This window comes from Pteronotus mesoamericanus, unplaced genomic scaffold, assembly GCF_021234165.1.
Source record: "Pteronotus mesoamericanus isolate MK-2021 breed Mesoamerican mustached bat unplaced genomic scaffold, CSHL_Meso_final contig_25, whole genome shotgun sequence".
NCBI lineage: Eukaryota > Metazoa > Chordata > Mammalia > Chiroptera > Mormoopidae > Pteronotus > Pteronotus mesoamericanus.
In genome coordinates, this window is record NW_026555105.1 from 13,060,942 (window position 1) to 13,078,205 (window position 17,264).

The window sequence follows — 17,264 nt, forward strand, 5'->3', positions numbered from 1 at the left end:
GTGACTGTCTCAGACATTAACACCCATGCTCAGTGCTGCACCAACTGGACAGCTCAGGATAGTGGTCAAGGAGAGTATGACATGCCTGAAGGCCAGGGTGGACCCAAGGGACCTCAGTCCACTTTACCAGTTGCTCTTCTGCAGACACGAGTTGGCACCTGTGCAAAGACTGCAGGTTCCTTCTCAGACAATGGCCTGTCCACATTCCCCTTTGCCCACAGCCAGTTGGCCCAAGCCTGTGGAAGCTTCTGGTTCCTTTGTCCCGCAGCTCCTCTCCCCAGCCATCTGGGCTGTTTCTGCAGGAAGGTGCTGCCCACTAGCACTGTCCTTGCATGTGGCAGCTTCACAGATGCCGTTTCTGAACCAAGGACCAGAGGTATGCCCCACCCCATAGGTCCTTCAGGACAGCACAGAAACACAGGCTCAGCCGGGGGTTCTCTTTACGCCTTTTGATCCCCCTCAAGGTGAGGGCTTAGGCAGCTGCAGGTCCCCAGAGGAGAGGGTTGGGTCCCGGTGATCTGTTTGGAGCTGCCCCTACCCCGCCATTTGTGCTTTCCCTTCTCTTCCCCAAAGACGTTTTCAGGGCACTCTGGTCCCCATGTAGTCCTCCCCTTCCCATTTGGGGGATATCTTTAGGGTGACTCTCAGCCTCGTGGTCTGAATGAAGCCAGGCGGCCACGGCTGGAAGGAGAGGGCTCAGGCCTAGTTTCGAACATCCTTGCAAACCCAGCCCCACCTGGATGAGCGTGAAGTCATGAGAAATGCAGGTAGAACACCACCACGGAACAGCCTGCAGATGCAAGTGTTCGTCTGGCCTGCGCAGTTCCCAGAGACCCTGGTGCCTGTCTCCGCTGAGACTCCTGGCCTCAGTTTCCCCGCAGCAGCACGGGGCCTCCTGTGCTGGTTTGCAGGTCCCTGTAGCCCTGCCGTCTAGTTTCTTGACATTTGGTATTCTGCCCGCCACTGTGGTGCTGTTCGGGGAGGGCGGGCCTGGATTAAAGCTTTTAGCCTCTCCAAAGGTACTTTCTTCCCCAAAGATAGCGGGTGGGATGGCTGCAGTGGGGTGTCAGCCCTGCTTGCCCAGCTCCTCGGGCAGGAGCCCACTCAGCAGCTGTGCGGCCACTGAACTGACTGGTAGAGGCCTACAGGGTGGCAGCAGGCCCGCCCCCACCTGCCTGGCAGGGCTCAGGGCCGCATCCTCGGGGTGTGCTCGAGTGTCTGGCTCAAGATCTGTGGGAAGGGGCCAGGGCTGCATAAGGGCCTGGCTGCCGAGGGCATGGACGGTCTAGGCTCCCCACGGGGGCAGGGGAAGCACTGTGTCCTTCCCAGATGCTAAGCAGCTACTGACTGCTGCCACCCCCATGCCCCGTGCCTACAGCTCTCAAGCCTCCGTGGGGCCTCCCTCTTCTCTCTGTCCTATCGGGAGTTGAGGCAAAGTCTCAGAGTGATAGGGATAGACCTCAAGGCATTAAGGCACAGAGAATGCTGCAAGGGCCCAGGTGACAATCATTTAATTGCCACAGGCCAGGGCCATGCTGGGGCCCGGAGCAGCTGCCCCAGCCCCTGCAGCTCTGCTGGCAGAGGCAAGAGACAGGACAGGGAGGGGAGAGGCTGCCAACCAGCCCTCAGCCCCACTCCTCCTTGTCGGGCTGGCCCTGGGGCACCCGGCTTCCCACCCCCTATGCCCTGGGATACCCAGTCAGTTCTGGGCCAGGCCAGGGTGGACGGGGCAGCCGGGGCAGGTTCAGGCCAGGGCATCAAGGTCCACAGCAGCCAGTGGTTCCCGCCAGTAGCAAAAGTTGCTGTATTCAGGGTTGGCCAGATCTGTGCTGGGGCCACGGACCACGGGCGGGAAGAGGAGCTCGACCACTTCGCTGAGCCGCTCGTACCTGTGAGCACGACAGGGCCAGTAGTGAGAGCCTGAGACTCCACTGGGCCACAGCCTCTGTCACGCCAGGCAGAGACTGCACGGTGTCTGGGAGCCATGGATAAGGAATAGAGTCCCCGGTGGGGCAGTGGAATGGGGGCCCAGGGAGAGGCCAGGGCGTGGGGACGTGGCGGGGCATGGGGAGCCCGGGGCAGGGTGCGGCCTCACGTGGATTTGTGGTTCTTCATGGGTTCCCGGATGAGTTCTCCCCGGGGGTTGACTGTGAAGATTCGAGATTCCGGGAGGCCCACCTGCCGGTAGGCAGTGACATCCTGTGGGAGACAGGGAGGGGCCGGTGGGCTGGGAGGTGGGGAGAGGTGCCTCAGCCCTTGGGGAAGAGACACTTACATTGGGCCTGTTCCCAAAGGCGGCATAGAAGGGCTGTCCGTGGGGCAGAAACAACCGCTGGATGTCGCTCAGGCAGGCGATCTTGAACACCTCTGGCTTCTTCTCAATCACCTCCCTGGGGAGCCAGGGCCGTGCGCAGGGAAGGCAGCCGAGGAGGGGTGGCCATCAGAAGATGGAGGGTCAGGGGACACAGGCCTCGTGCCGGCCTGGCCTGGGCTGGCACTGGGCTCGCCCCCCCCCGCCCCCCCCCAGGGGTGTAGGCTGATATCATGTAGGAGGGTTACCTGTGCAGGGCGGAGAAGAGGCTGCTGGGAGACAGCAGGATGGGGCCCTTGGGGAGGCCGCAGCCCCCCTCGCTCACCCACTGCAGGTACCCCTTGGTGAGGTCGGCCATGCCAATGGCCCGCGCTGAGCAGTACAGGAACTTGTATCCGTTTCTGGGGGTGGGAGACAGGTGGCACAGGGCCATCAGGGACAGGCCATCGCCCATCCTGCCCCCTTGGCTTCAGCCAGCTCAGCCCAACCCTGGAGCTCTGGCCTCCAAACCCAGAGCCTTTGCAGGGAGGGGACTTAGGGAGAACCACGGGGCCAGGCTGGAGAGAGGGGGCCTCGGGAGGAGCAGCATGGACAGATCTCCGAGGCCAAGATGGACCAAGGCGGATGAGAAGGTTTGAGCAAGTCTGAACACTTCCTCTCTAGCCTGAAGTTCAGCAGTTAGACTCAGATCCCAGACAACGGGGGATGAGTCTTCCATGGGAGGGGGCCCAGTGGGCGGGTCTCCTCCCCAGGGACATGGCCTGGCTTCTTCCCTTGCGGGACCCGCTGGTCCCCAAGCCTGGCTTCCCAGGGCCAAGGCTGCGACGACCTGAGATGCCCCGGCACCCTCCCCAGCGCCCTGCCCAGCCCCAGGCCTGGCACTCACAGGTGGATTTTGTGGTAGAGGCTCGTGATGCCCTGGTGTGTCCAGTCTTTCCCCAGCTGGGGCAGGATGTGGCCCAGAGCATCGGACCTAAATCCCAGGGGGGTCACTGCAAGGCGGCCGCACGTGGGCCTCACGTTCCATGTACGACCCCACTCCCAGCCCCAGCCCCAGCGAGGCCCACTGGGAGGGCCTCTCTCCCTGTCCCCCACCCCCCAGCACAGAGGGAGGCAAGTTTCCAGGCCCTCCCTCTCTCCCCTGCCAACCAGGCCTCACTTGGTGATGGTGCCGTCAATGTCCGAGATGACCACCTTGTCGTCCCACCTCCACAGATAGATGGTGGCCCTGCAGCGGCAGGTGCCCTGGTACTGGGTTGTCACGCTGAAGACCACGTCGTTGGCCCCTTCTTGCAGATTCAGCTGCCTCTGGGGCCGAGCAAAGGCGGGCTGCTGTGATCTGCCGCAGCCAGGCACTGTCTACCCCCTGCCACCCCAAACTGTGGCCTTTGATCCTCAGGCCTCTCCTCCTCCTCTCCCTCCCTCCCAACTCAGAGAACCTCCCAAATCCCTCAGAGAGCCACACAGACACATCCCTGTGGGCAGAGGGTGTCCGCGAGGGGGTGCTGCTGGGGCCTGCACAAGGCCGGGGGTGGCGGGGGGTGGGGGGTGTTGAAGCTCAAGGACAAAGCCTGGCCTGTGGCTCCTGCTGTTTGTCAGATCAGCCCCAAGGCTGGCATTGCCCGAGGCGGGGAGCTACCCTACGGCTTAGCAGGGGCCCTGTGGGGGTCATCGCGGGGGCTGGGATACCTGTGACACCCTCTAGAGAGCTTAGCCCTGTCCTTGGTCCAGAGAGAAGGATCAGGGCAGCTTTCCGCCACGGCGGGTCTGAGCCCCAAGGCACCACACAGGTGGAAGCTGCTCTGCACGAGGCCGGCCAGGTTCCTCCGGGCGCCTCCCTGACCATGGACTTATACTCAGAGAGAGAACATTCTTCCTACAGGCACCACCAGTTACTGAGCTCAAAGACGTGACTCCAGGGCCAATCTGAATGCCTGTCCCCAACACTGGATTCTTTTAGCGTGGCTTCCAAGGGCAGAGCCAGAGCCAGCCGAATTGCTGCAGGTCACTTTTTTAGGCACAGAGGGCTTTTCCAGTGAGAGCATTTGACAGACAGCAATGGACTGGCATACAAAGAAGTGATCCCCCTGCCCCTGGAGGTATTCGAGCAGAGGCTGTTAGGGAGGCGGCCAAGGGGGTGGGCCCTGGGCTTTGGTGAAAGCGTGGCTCTGAGGGGCCGTTCCTTAGCCATGCCCTGCAGGGCTCTGGCACAGTTACCCCACCGCCGCCCCCATCCCCACACCAGCAGGTCTGTGCGCACTTACAATCTGATCGGAGGAGAGGCGGAGGGACTTCTTGTAGGCAGGAGCGTAGGCCGGAGGCAAGGGTGGCAGGGAGGGAGCCTCGAGGATCACGGGACTGTCGGGGGCATCATCCTCGCTGCTCAGGACGTCAGTCTTCTCCCTGCGGGCAGCCCCGCTCTCAGGACACCTCCCCGGCTGGTGGCCCTGCACTTCCAGTAGACTCCCCTCGTCCCAGGCTGCACGGAGCCGGGGCCCATCCCTACCCCTCCAGAGATGACCCAGGGGATCAGAAACCTCTCTCTGGGTACCACCCCCTACGTGGCAGCAGACGAAGGATTCGGGCTGGCTGGTGGTCTACACCCAGAAAGGTGTCGGCAGAGCCGGGGCCCTGGGCTCTCAGCCCTCGGTGCCTCTCCACGGTCAGGATGCCGGCGCCTGACTTGGAGATATCTACTAGAAAACCTAGGAATGTGTTTTAGGATTTATTCCCAACCTCGCCTGCCTTGGCTTCAGGTGACTCACCCTTGGTCACCCCCGACCCCAACCTTGGGCATTCTGGGTGAGTTCTGAGGCAAAAAAGGAAGCAAGGTCAGGTCCTCTGGCGGAGAGGGGAGGCCCTGCCGCCCTTCATGCGGTTAGCCCCTTGTCTGGGCACCTGTTCCAGCTCTGCCATTTCTCGGCTATGGGACCTTTGGTATGTCTCTAAGCCTTGGTTTTCCCATCTGGGAAATGGGGGCATGTCTCGGGAAAAAGAAAAGGTGTAGAAGTGATTGGGCAGTGACCAAAAACCATAGCTGGGGGAGAGGTGGCGGCTCCACCCTGCCCTCCGCGGGCAAGCCTCCCCCAGGTCCCAGCCAAGAGATCAGCTCACCCCCGCGGCTCCCGGGCCGTGGTCTTCTCCCTCTGGGCACTCTGCTGTGGGAAGAACATTCACCCAGTGAACAATCGGCTCCAGCCTGGGCTGGCCCTACCCTGTGACCGTAACCACCCACCTCCTCGGCCGAGAAGTCCCTGCGTCGCCAAGAAAACCACCACCGCCCACCCTTCCTGGGCATCTTCTCCTTCTCCAGCTTGTCCACGGTGCTCTGTGGGCAGAATGGCCATGGCATTTCCCCCGTGTCACACAAACCCACCTTCGCTTGCCCTCAGGCCACCATGAGCCCAGAGTCTGGAGCTGGCCATCACAAGGCGCTGCTGACACCTGGAGGCTGAGGAAGCACACCCATCTCTGCCCGAGGTTCACAGGTAACTAAGCGCGGGGACCACGGACCCCTCCGCCCATGCCTGCCCTGGCCCCGCCTGACCCCCGGCCTCTACCCAACCTCGGCCTGGCCTCCCAGTCTTGTGAGTCAGTGCTTCGGGAGTTTCTCAAGATCTGGTACTCCTTTGCATGATGCCACCAAGTGGCAGCAGGAAGGACAATCTATAGCCAGTACTCTCCTCAACCTCCAAGACCAACACAGGCAGCTCCTGAGGTCAGTGATTCTATCATATGAACAGCCCTCTGTGTATATTACCATCACTGTCTGGTGGGGGCAACATGGTGGGGGGGGATACTGATTAGATTTGTGCTTCCTACAAACAGAATGGTGCACCGAAGTTAGGAGGACATGAGCTGGGGGTGGGTTGGCCAAGGGTGGCCACTTGAGCTGGGAACAGGCTGGGGGAGTGTCCAGGGGACCTCGATGGTGGGTCTGGCCATGTGGGGACAGCCAAGCAGGAGAGTGACCCTCTTCCTTCCCACGGGCGTGGTCCTAGCTCAGACACAGAGCCAGCCAGGGGTCAGAGCTGAGCCTCACCGAAGGGAGGCACCCGCAGTCTATATCTGGTTAGTGATGCTCTTTGGGCAGCTCTAATCAAGTGGAGAACACTAGACCAGGGCAAGGCCCTGGACCACTTCCAGAAGGGCAGAAGGGGCAGGGGCAGGTCAGCACTGGGTGGAGGTTCTGGGAGGGACTGAAGAGGCTGGGTTCCTTCCCACCTCTGAGCGTCCATACATGCTATTCCTGCCCCTCGATTGCTTAAGGCTTACTCATCCTTCCAATCTCTGCCCAGTGGGCACTTGCTCAGCAAATCTCCCTGTCGCAGTCTCTCAAAGCACCCCAGACTTCTCCTTCCCAACGCTCACAGTTGAATTTTACATTCACCTGGCTGAGCCTTTGGTTAACTTTCTTTGAGAGCATGACTGTCCCTGGCACACAGCAGGTGCACAAGAAATATGTTTGGATAAAGTCAGAGAGCACCTTCAGCCCAGCCTGGAGACGTTCTCAGGGTAAGGGGAGGGATGGGACTCCCGCCTCCCCAGCCTCATCTCTCAGATTGAAACCTCCTGTTAAAGCCACGTCCCTGATGAATGTTCAGCCCCCTCTGGTTTATCCTGAGCTCCTCTGGAGAAAAGTCCCAATCCAGTGGGGTTCAACTGTGCCAGGGAACCAGGGAAGGGTGTGGCTTTGTCCATACAGCACGGAGGAGCTTCAGGGGACCTCAGTCTCCCCTCCCAGAGTGGGCCTTGCAGCCAGTCAGCCCCAGGCCTGTCACTGCCCACCCTCCGCTTCCTGGCTAACGTCTCCTACCCCGAGGCCATGGCCACTTTCCGCAGGAGGCCCAGGGGCGCCCACACTGTTACCTTGGGCAAGTTCTTCTGGAAGGCTTGCAGGGACAGGACCATGGGGGCAGCCACAGCCCAGTTATAGTGCCTGGGGGACAGAACACGGTGTTGGGGCTATAGGGCCATACTGGGGGCGGGGCAACTCTCTGAGGCAGCCAGCAGCCTGGCCCTGGTACTTACTTCTCATTGACTTTCACCACCAGGTTAGGGTCATCCAGGAGGCCAGGATTTTGAGCCAGGTCCTGGTAGGAGACTATGTGCTTGTTGAACTTCTCTGGGCACAGAGGCAGAGAGAGGGGTAGGCTGACAGCTCACGTGTGACCCGCTGCCCTGTCTCTCCCGGTCCCTCCACACTCTGCCACTCAAGCTTCCCATGAGGGTCTTCCTGTCTTGTGGTTTTGCACCTGCTGTTCCCACCCCAGGCACTGGCCACCCTGGATTCACAGGATAAGTCACAGCTGAGCATCAAGCCTTTGTTTCTCGGGGCCTCGGGAATACGCACCCTTGCGGGCTGAGGGTGGGCTCCGCAGAGCAGAGAGGGCAGGGATGCCCAGCCAGCCTCCCACCCCTGCTGCCCACCCAGCTCCCAGCCTCAGTGCCCGTCCTTAGAAGGGCTCATGGTTGGACATACCAAGGGAAATGTCCCGGCTGTCGGCTAGTCCCCCACAGAGGGACAGCACTATCGTGTCCACTGTGTCTGGGGTGGGCTCTTGCTCCTGTTCGGGGTTGGGGTCCCCCAGCATCTTCTGGCTTCCGGGTTCGCTCCACCTCCTGGCTCCCAGCCCACAGTCACTGGTGGGGAGAAGGGCCAACAGTGACATGAATACAAGGAGGCTGGAAGGAGGGGGCTCCCTGTTCCCAGGGCCCTGATAACCAAGCCCTGGCCCGATGGGCCCCCATCCCAAGACACCCTGGCACCCAGCACACAGGCACCTCTGGGGGAAGTAAAGGGCTGCATTCTCAGAATCCAGGGAGGACAAGTCATCCAGGTAGATGTCACTGGGGCCCAGGTGCTGGCTTCTCTTCACGGAGCCTGAGGGCAGAGGAGGGGATGACTGTAGACCTAACATGTGCGCAGTAGTGTGAGCTGTACGTGACCCCCTTGCCTTTGAACGTCCTAAAGCCCTGCTGGCCAGCAGACTTTCTGCAATGATAGAAATGTCCTCTGTCTGCACATCCAGTATGGTACACACTTAAAATGTGGTGTGATGGAGAAATGGAATTTTAAATGTTACCTAATTTTAACTTTCAACAGCCATGAGTTGCCAGGGACCACCGACTTGGGAGCACAGGCCCAGTGCCCTCCCAGGCACTCAGGACAAACCCCAGCCGGGGAGCCGGGACTGTCTAGCGCCCGCCCATCTCCCCAGCTCCCTCTCCTAACCCTCTCGTCTGCAGCGCTCAAGACACACCAGCGGCCTCGGTTCCCAGGCATGAAACCTCTCTCCTTCCTCGTGGCCTTGACACATGCTGTCCTTCTGCCTGGAATTCTCTTTCCCTGATCCTCCCTCAGCTAGGTCTTCATTGTTCACATCTCAGCTCGCACATCACCCACTCACAGAGGCCTTACCTGACCACGTGACCTAAATAGCCCCCGCCCCACCCAACGATCTGTCCCCTATCACCCGTGCACCGCTCTTCCCTGGCTTATGCACGCGCCATCTGTCTGCCCACTGGATTGTGAGCCCTGTGAGGGCTGGTGCCAAACACAGTGCCTGGCACACAGTAGGTGCTCAAAACATGCCTGATGTCCCAGAGTCCACCCAGGAAGTAACGTGATCCCAGGGAAGCGCTGGGGGTGTCACTCACCTTTCCCCCTGGAGACCCTCTCTGGCTGCCCGGTGGGAGCTAGACCCTCCAGACCGGCCCAGCTCCACGATTTGGAGGCAGGAGAGAGGCCTCCATCCCTGGACCTCTGAGTCTTGGTTTTTTCTTGCTCAGGGGCAAGGGGCGGGGGACCCACCAGAGCGGGCACCTCTGTGTCAGGCTGAAGGTCAGGGGTGCCGGGCTCTCCCTGAGGTGGTGAGGCTGCCCCGGTGCTGCCATCAGGGACCATCGAGGACACGGGCCACTCAGCTTTGGTCACCTTTAATCAAACAAACGGGGGAGATTGGGGGCCAGGCCGATGCAGGGCCTGCCTCCCACGCCCCACAAGGCCTTGGGGAGGTGGCCCAAGTCTCAGTCACTGCAGTCCTTATCCGCAGGGGCCGTGGAGCCCCTGTAAGGCAGGGACGGGGGGCTGTCACAGAGGAACTCACCTTGGGCAGCCTCCCCCAGGACCACTGCATGTGGGACTCAGCCCTCAGCGGGGTGGGCTCGGGGGTCTTCACCTCCAGCTCCGAGTCACTCTTAGGGGACGTTAGCCCACCCGACGAAAGGCTGCAGAAGACAAAAACTCAGAGGCGCCCAAGCCAGCCCGCCGCCCACCCCAGCCTGGGAAAAGGTGTTTGCAACACATATTTATGCCTGTATTGGGTCCAGAGTATATAAATATACAAAGAATGCCTACAAATCAACAATAAAAAGGCAGTCCAGTTAAAAAAAGGGGGGTCAAGTGTGTGACTGCTTAATGGGTAAAGGGTTTCCATCTGGGGTGACAGGAAAGTTCTGGCACTAGACAGGGACTGCACTAGACAGTGGACAACACTGGGAATATGTTAAGTGCCACTGAACGGGGCGCTTTTGCAACAGCTAAAATGGTAAATTTTATGTTATATGTGTTTTACCTCAATTTTTATTTTTGAATGGGCAAAAGACAAACACTTCATAAAGGAGATAAACAAATGGCTGGGGAACACATTAAAGGTATTCTAAGTCATTATTTTTTTAGAAAAATGGAAATGGAAACTACTCTGAGACCTTGGCCTCGAGTCCCGCCTGTGGCCCACGCGGACCCTCACCTGGCCTGGGAGGGCCACTCGCCATCGGAGTAGGGGTGGACGTCCATGGGCTGCGGCGAGGACTCCCCTTCCAGCTGGGTACTGCTGAGGGGCCACAGAGAAACCAATGTTCACCGACAGCACAGGGCACCCAGGGCAGGCCGTGGGAGCTTGGACATCGGGGGGCTTGGGAAAGTGAAGCAACTAAAGCGCAGAGAGGTCAAGGCCCTTGCCTAGGGGCGCACAGCACCAGCTGAGCAAACAGTGCTTGACCCCAGCTGGCATCTTCCCACCCTCAGCCCCCACCTGGTCCCCACACACCCTGGGGGCTCCAGCCTCGGCCTCTCCAGCAGGGAGGGCTCATTCTCAGCGCCTGCCTCCACATCCTCAGAACTAGAATCGTCTGCCACCGCGTCCTCCTTCCGCCTCGGTTTCCTCCTACGAAGCTTCTTTTTCCTCCCCATGGAGGCCACATGCGAGACGATGGGCTCGGGCTCGCTGGCTGTCCCCAGCTGGGAGTCCGAGGGGAACCCGGGCAGGCCACCCCAGGGTATGGGCGATGTGCACAGGCGGGGAGGCACGTGCTCCTGTGGAGAAAACCAGGGGCAGGACTGCAGGGCCACAGCTTAGGAGGGCTGCCCTGCTCCCCAGGCACCCTGAGCCCTGCCAGAGTCTCAGGCCCTGGAAGGAGCTCATTTGGGGTCAGGAAAACAGGCCGGGAGGCTGGACAGAGGTGGCGGCGGCAGCGGCGGCAGCATGGCCTTGCACCTGCTGCTGGCCTCAGAGCTCCCTCAGAGACAAAGCGACCTCAGTCCCAGGAGCTGCGTGAACCACACTGTCTGGGCAGAAGTCTGGGCATCAGCCTCTGAATCTTCTCTGCTCACGCCTACCTCAGCCAACACCTACTTCCCTTTTAAGACTCAGCCAGGAGTCACCTCCTACAGGAAGTTTGCCCTGACTATCCTCAGTGTCAGTTCCAACCCCCTTCACTGCAATGATCAGAGTTGCATCACCCACTGTTTGTGTGTTTCTCAGACCAGTCTGGGAAACTTCTTTGAAGGCAGGTGTCGCCCCCCCCCCCCCCCGATCCGAGTCCACCGCAGTGTCTGGTACACGGTATGGGCTCAGTCAAACTATTTAAATACTTCTGCTGCTTGTGCTGGGCCTGCCTCCCTTCTGCAAACACCCTTCTCTTCACCCCCCACCCACACACTTCCACGTTCCAGCGGCGCTGAGTCGGCCTCAGATCCAGAACAAGCCGTCTTATGTTTTCTGGCCCCGGCCACTCAGCCCCTCCTCCTCTCCAAGTTACAAGAGGAAGGTCTCCTTCTCACCCTTCAGGGGACCAGCTCAAGTGTCCTCTCCTGAGAAATCTTCCCCAACGTCCTCTGGGAAAAAAGTCAGCCCTCGCCCCTCCACCTCCCCTTGCCTCCCCCATCGGAATATACCCAGGTGCCCACAGCGCATTGTGAATGCCAGCCCTGAGCCAGTCCCCTGCATCAGACCCTCAGCCCCAGGGCCCCGCCCGGGGCGGGTGCTGGTGAAGGGGCCGGAACTTACCTCGTCACTCTCCAGCTCCTGGACAAAGAAGGCCTCCCCGCTATCCCCCAGCTTCATGTGCAAGTCCACGGGCTCCCCATTGATCTCGATGTCCACCTGTAATAGGGCATGATGGGGCAAGGGGTGCATGACCCCCGCATCGGCTCTCATTGCCGCATTCAGGTCCACTGGGGTCCTGGCCTCCCCGCTGGCCCAGGAGACACGGGCTCCCTGCTGGACTCGAGCCCTGCATGCACTGGAACTGTCTCCCACAGCCCTTGCTGTACCTGGCTGCCGCCCCCCCCCCCGCCGAGGGTCTCTGCTTCCTCAGAGAGGTTTGGCCGAGCTCTCGTGCCCCCAACACGCCTCCCCGTTCTCCAGACTTTGTGGCACAGTCATGCCTTGGTTTCTGTGTTCCCTCTTCCCCGCGGTCCATAAGAACAAGGATGCGATTCGCCTTGTACCTGTTGAGGCCCAGCCCCAGGGCAGCGCTCAAACGTTTGTTGAGTGCACCGACACAGATAGGAACTGCCATTTTCTAGGCACTTAGAATCGTGTTTTCTAGGCCGCCTTGTTTAATCTTCACAGCCTCCCCTTGCAATAGCTATCATTATCCCTACTTTATGGATGAGGAAGCTGAGGCTTGGCGGGGTTAAGTAACTCTCTGGGAAGTACCCAATTGAGCCTATAAACTCAGAGTCTGAGTTCACAACCCAGGCTCTTAACCACTGAGCTGGACTGCCTCCCACAAGGTGATGCTGTCCTATCTGGATTCTGGAAAGTTCATAGCCACCCTAGTGTGCAGGGGGTTTACCATCAAACCTCTTCGCACACCAGGCCTCAGTGCTAACAGAAGTCCCTGTCATATTCACTTAAGCCCAGTGACAACAGCGCAGTTTTCCTAAGGGGAAGGAGCTAACCCAGAACCTCACCCACAGGCCTGGCCCGGGGATGGTGCTATCAGCTCTGATTTAATCACCAGGCAGAGGAAAGCGTGCCCATTAGCACAGGTGACGCACAGGTAGGGTCTTAGTGGGCTGGAGCCAGGTCTGATGGTTCCACCACGCTGCTTCCAGGGGGAAGATAGGAGCCCTCTCGGTCCAAAACCCAAACCAACCCCAAACCATCGAAGAAAATACCTAAGAAGGACAGGTCTCCACCTAAGGGAGACCTGGGCTTTCTCTGGGACTGCAGTGGCTGCCCTGGCTTCAAAAGCCCACCCAGCAGTGGCCCACGGGCCGGCGACCAGCACTCACCACCTTCTCCCGCGACCGCAGGACACCCATCTTGCCGAAACGCACGTGGAAGGGCGAGCACCGGAAGGAGCCATCCACCTGCTTCACCACCAGCACATCGATGCAACCACTCAGCGTGGCCGGGTTCAGGCCCTGGTACAGCTCCTTCACCGTCCCAAACACGGTCCCCGCCAGCTGGCCCACGTAGTTCATGGCTGCGGCTGGCAAGAGGAGGCAGGTGGTGCTGGGACCAAGGCCTGGTCCCCCTCCCTCTGCAGAGAGGCTTTGCAGCCTGACCCTGGGGTCCCCAGACTTACGATGTGTTGCCCTCAGGCCTTTGAAGATGGGCCGCAGTCAGGGGACGAGAGGCGTGCCAGTAGATGTGGGTTCTAGCTCTGGCTCACCCGCTGACCAGCCGTGGGACGCCTGGACGGCCGCCTCCCTTCTCCAGGCGCCGATCCCCACATCTGTCAAATGAGGGCACTGGGTAAGGCAATCTGGGGTTCCTTGAGCCTCTAAATGCTATGAGTAATAAGGACCTCAGTGCTCTGTGACAGGGCTTATTTTCTCTTCACAACAACCTATGAGGCTGGCCGAGTGGGTGTCATTATTCCTGTTGACAGACAGGAGAGGCAGAGTGACGGGCCCAGGATCTCACAACCAGGAAGGAAAGGCGCTGGGATTTCAGCCCCTGCTGTAGAGTCCTACATACGAACCGCTCCTCCCCTGGGGTCGGCGAGGGGCAGCCTTATGATATATCAGGTCCTGCTGGGAAACAGGCAACAGCCCTACAGACTGATATCTTCCAAGGCAATGGGGAGGCAGAAGCCTCCATTTTTCCATTTGAGAAATGGGTTCAGCCGCCTTGCTGCCTCTTGGTGCTAGGCATTAGAAGGGGCCTTGCTAGTCCATTGTGGCTGATTTGGGAGGAACCAGGGATGGGAGGACCCCAGGTACCCAAGGCTCTGCCCAGCTCTATTCCTGCGGTCAGATGCTCAAGGTGGGGCATCTCTTACAGCTGTGGGTAGAGGCAGCTCCCAGTTTAAGGCCCCAAACTCCAAAGTCCTTCCCAATTTCCTTGGGAGGGTGGGAAGTCCATCCGTGGCCCACAGCTGACCCCAGTGTCTCTAGGCCGTAGTTCTCAGCCCTGACCCTGGTCCTCAGACCCACATTCAGGCCTTGGGCTGGCCTGTGGTGCCCAGAGTGGCTCCTCCTTCCCCCAGCCAGACTGGTCCCTCCAGCTTTCCCACACCAGGCACAGCTGGGTGAGCCAGAAGCAGGAGGCCTCAGCAGCCACAGAGAAAAGCCAGAGCCATGATGAGAGCCGCCTCCACGCTGGCACGGTGCCCGCCTGCCAGCTTCAGCTCGTTGTCCTCCCCGCTGGCCAGGCCCGTGGCCCACTGCCCCCTCGGCTGCCAGGACACTGGCCATCCGCTTCCACAGGGCACCTCCCTCCCTCAGACCCTGAGTCAGAATCCCTGGAGGACCACCTGCTGTGCAAGACCACCCCTCAAAGAAGTTAAGTGGCTTATCCAAACGCTACTAAGCTAAGAAGCCATAGATGGGGGAAGGGGGTGATGACTCATATCCTGGTTTCCTGACTCGGTACCATGGTTCCTTCCACTCCACAGTCCCCAAACCACAACACAGTTGACTGCAGAGAGGGCGGCCCAGCCCATATCCCCCTTCTACACAGCCCTGCAATACCTTGCCATTCAATGCGCAGTCCACGCCCAACGACACCAGCAGCACCTGGGAGCTTGCTGGAAATGTGGAGCTTCAAAAACATAAGGTACAATTTCAATTGCTAAAGTGAAAACTGGGATAAAATGAAGCCCTTTGGACCCTGAACACGTCACTCAAATTTAATAAATATTTTATCTGCAAGGCACCTACTCTGTGCTTTGTGAAAATTTCCACTTTGGTTTCTCCCTGCCTATCATCAAACTCTGTAAATATAGGTCCGGAGACAGACAGACTGACAAGGGCAGACTTGTGGTGGGTTGGGCTCTAGATCACTGTGCCCAGGAAAAGTAGAGAGGACTCTAGATAGAAGCTTCCAGGAATAAAGGAGCACTCCTGGGAGGGGCAGGCCAGAGGTGAGGGCAAAGGTCTGCCCAGCTGGAGGCCCAAGCCTGAACTATCTGCCCTGCTGAGGGCAAAAGAGCTGGGTGGGTGGGGGGCGTGTCACACTCAGCTCGACCTCATACAGGGTTTCCCAACTTGGGAATCATTGGCATTTGGGCCTGGATAATTCTTTGTTGTTGGGGGGGCGGGCTGTAGGATGTTTAGCAGCATCCCTAGTCTCTACCCCCTTGATACCAATAGTACCTTGATACCCTCCCTCCAGCTGTGACAATCAAATTGTCCCCAAACATTGTCAAAATTGGCCTTGGGTCACAGCCACTGAGGTAGCAGAAAGCACTCAATGGCAGAGATGTCACCCCCGGGGGGCCCTGGGTCCTACGCTGATCCACCCATGGAGTGTCTTCAGGCAACTACCTCACTGGCCTCAGTTTCCCCTTCTGTGAAATAAAGCCTCAATTTTTCAAACTCTTCTCAGCCTAGAATTCATTGCTCAACCTGGTCCCTAACCCCAGGGGCAGGGGACCCCACGTCTGTCTGCTCAGCATTTGGAGGAACTCCCGTGGGCCAGGCCCTGGACTGCCCTCCTGTACCTGCACCCATCCCTGAGGGCACCTCCTCTCCCCAGGACCCAGCTCTGCCTCCTTGGTCTTCTCCAGGTGGAGGGAAGCTCTGCTTAGCTCCCCTATACCACCCTTCACCCCAAATACCATGTCTAAAATCAAACACTTCATCTCCCCAGCACCAAAAGCTCAGTCAGGCCTCATGGGTACCGCCCCCCAACTCTCTGAATCCTATCCCCAGTCTCCTGCTCATCCGGTCCCTCCTTCCTCCTCCTGCGGTCCTAGGCCAAGGCTTTATTACTGCATCCCTAGATCCCGGACGGCAACCGGGGGACACTGTGGGTTAGGCACCGGGCGGTCTGGATTCTAGTCCCTCCCTGACATTTAATAGCTGTGACTTTGGGCAAGTCTCTTCACCTCTCTGAGCCTCAGTTTCAGCCTCTGAAATGGGGATAACATAAGGGATGCATGAGTAATTTATGACATAATTCATGTAAAGCGCTAGCATGAAGTAAATGCCCATACATGTCACCTATCAGCCACAGCATCTTTTTTGGCACTGTGACAGCCCCGCTCAGCCAGGCTGGTCCTGACAACATTGCAGGTCAGACTCCAATGCACTGTCCCTCCCACAGGTAAGAGTTTAGATTTCTTAACTCAGCATTCAAGGCCCTGCATGATGGTGGCCCCGCTGTTTGCAAAGTGAGCAGGCGGGCCTCACAGGAGCCCAAGCCTCGGATCTCACTCTGCGAACATCCACAGGCCTCCCAAGCCAGTTCACAACTCCACCCAGGGAAGCCCGAACAAGCTGCCCTGGGTGAGAGCTTTCAGCTTTTCTGGGCTCCCAGTTTTAGGGAGAGGTGAGGGCAGGGCTCTCTACCTAGGATCAGAGGGAACAGGAGGATAAGAATTCCTATAGCTCTGGAAGAGAGAAAACCAATCCCAGGGGCCTTCACCGCTGCCCCATCAGTCTCAGGGCAGACACGGCAAAAGTCAGACCCTGCTTTGCAACTGAGAACACAGTACCAGAGAGGGTGGGTGTCTGCCCCAAGGTCAGACAGTTTGGGATGATGCTGGGCCAGCGTCCCCTGAAAGGTTTTGGCATCTCCTTAACTCCTGATCCCATATGCTGGATATCCGGAGGCCCCCGCAGCCGCTGGGCCGGGAACAGGGGCGAAGTGAGTTCCACAACCCCTGAGAGTTCCCTTTGGATGGCCGGAGATAGACTCAGGCCCAGGAACAGGAAGGAATGAGGGTCGAAAGGCAAGACGGGTGGGCGGGGCAAGGCGGGAAGGGGAGAGGGGTACCTCTTCCGCAGGCCCGGGATGGGCCCTACCTTTGAAGCTGCCCACTGGACCTCCGGGACCCGGAGCCGCCGCCTCCACCTGAGTGCACAGGGTCAGCCGGCAAGTGTCCTTGGCCCCACACTCACTGGGCGCTTCCGGCTCCTTTTGGACAGGGTGAAATCCCGGCTCCGCCCCTTCCACGAGTCAAGGGAGGGCTCCACCCCCACCCCGCAAAGACCCCGCCCCCGCCCAGTCTCCACGCCCAAGGCCGCCCTTTCACCTATAGAGCCTGGGCGGGGTCAGACTTCAGGCTCCGCCCCACGCTGATTCCACCCCAGCCCCGCCCCGCTCCGTAGAGTGGCTCGGGGCACTGTGCGTCTGGCCGGCACTTGCTGGGCTGCCAGGACCCCCGGGAAAGCGGGGCCCTTCGAATCCGGTGGACCCGGAGGTCCTCCTGACTTTGCTTCCACCTCGCTGTGTGACTTTGGATAAATTTTCCCCAATCTGGGCCCGTT

At 59.4% G+C, this 17,264-nt stretch overlaps 1 protein-coding gene across 7 annotated transcripts; it reads right to left on the reverse strand.

The window, feature by feature from the left end:
• Positions 1-1,529: 1,529 nt before the first annotated feature.
• On the reverse strand, positions 1,530-16,906 carry LPIN3 (lipin 3). 7 transcript variants are annotated; one of them, XM_054573737.1, is made up of 22 exons: positions 16,800-16,906; positions 14,523-14,592; positions 13,133-13,282; positions 12,837-13,036; positions 11,602-11,697; positions 10,363-10,628; positions 10,063-10,143; positions 9,421-9,541; positions 8,972-9,248; positions 8,096-8,195; positions 7,794-7,954; positions 7,343-7,436; positions 7,181-7,250; positions 5,547-5,639; positions 5,426-5,469; positions 4,576-4,714; positions 3,471-3,619; positions 3,198-3,284; positions 2,560-2,712; positions 2,276-2,390; positions 2,096-2,199; positions 1,530-1,889 (listed from the first exon to the last, which is right to left on the reverse strand). In XM_054573737.1, exons 4-22 carry the CDS (start codon positions 13,026-13,028, stop codon positions 1,745-1,747), a joined length of 2,487 nt encoding a protein of 828 aa, XP_054429712.1. In that variant the 5' UTR covers positions 13,029-13,036; positions 13,133-13,282; positions 14,523-14,592; positions 16,800-16,906; the 3' UTR covers positions 1,530-1,744. The 7 variants fall into 7 exon arrangements, with proteins under 7 accessions (XP_054429712.1, XP_054429713.1, XP_054429707.1 ...); XM_054573738.1 differs by having other exon boundaries at positions 5,426-5,466; positions 10,063-10,146; XM_054573732.1 differs by having other exon boundaries at positions 10,063-10,146.
• Between the last annotated feature and the right edge of the window lie 358 nt (positions 16,907-17,264).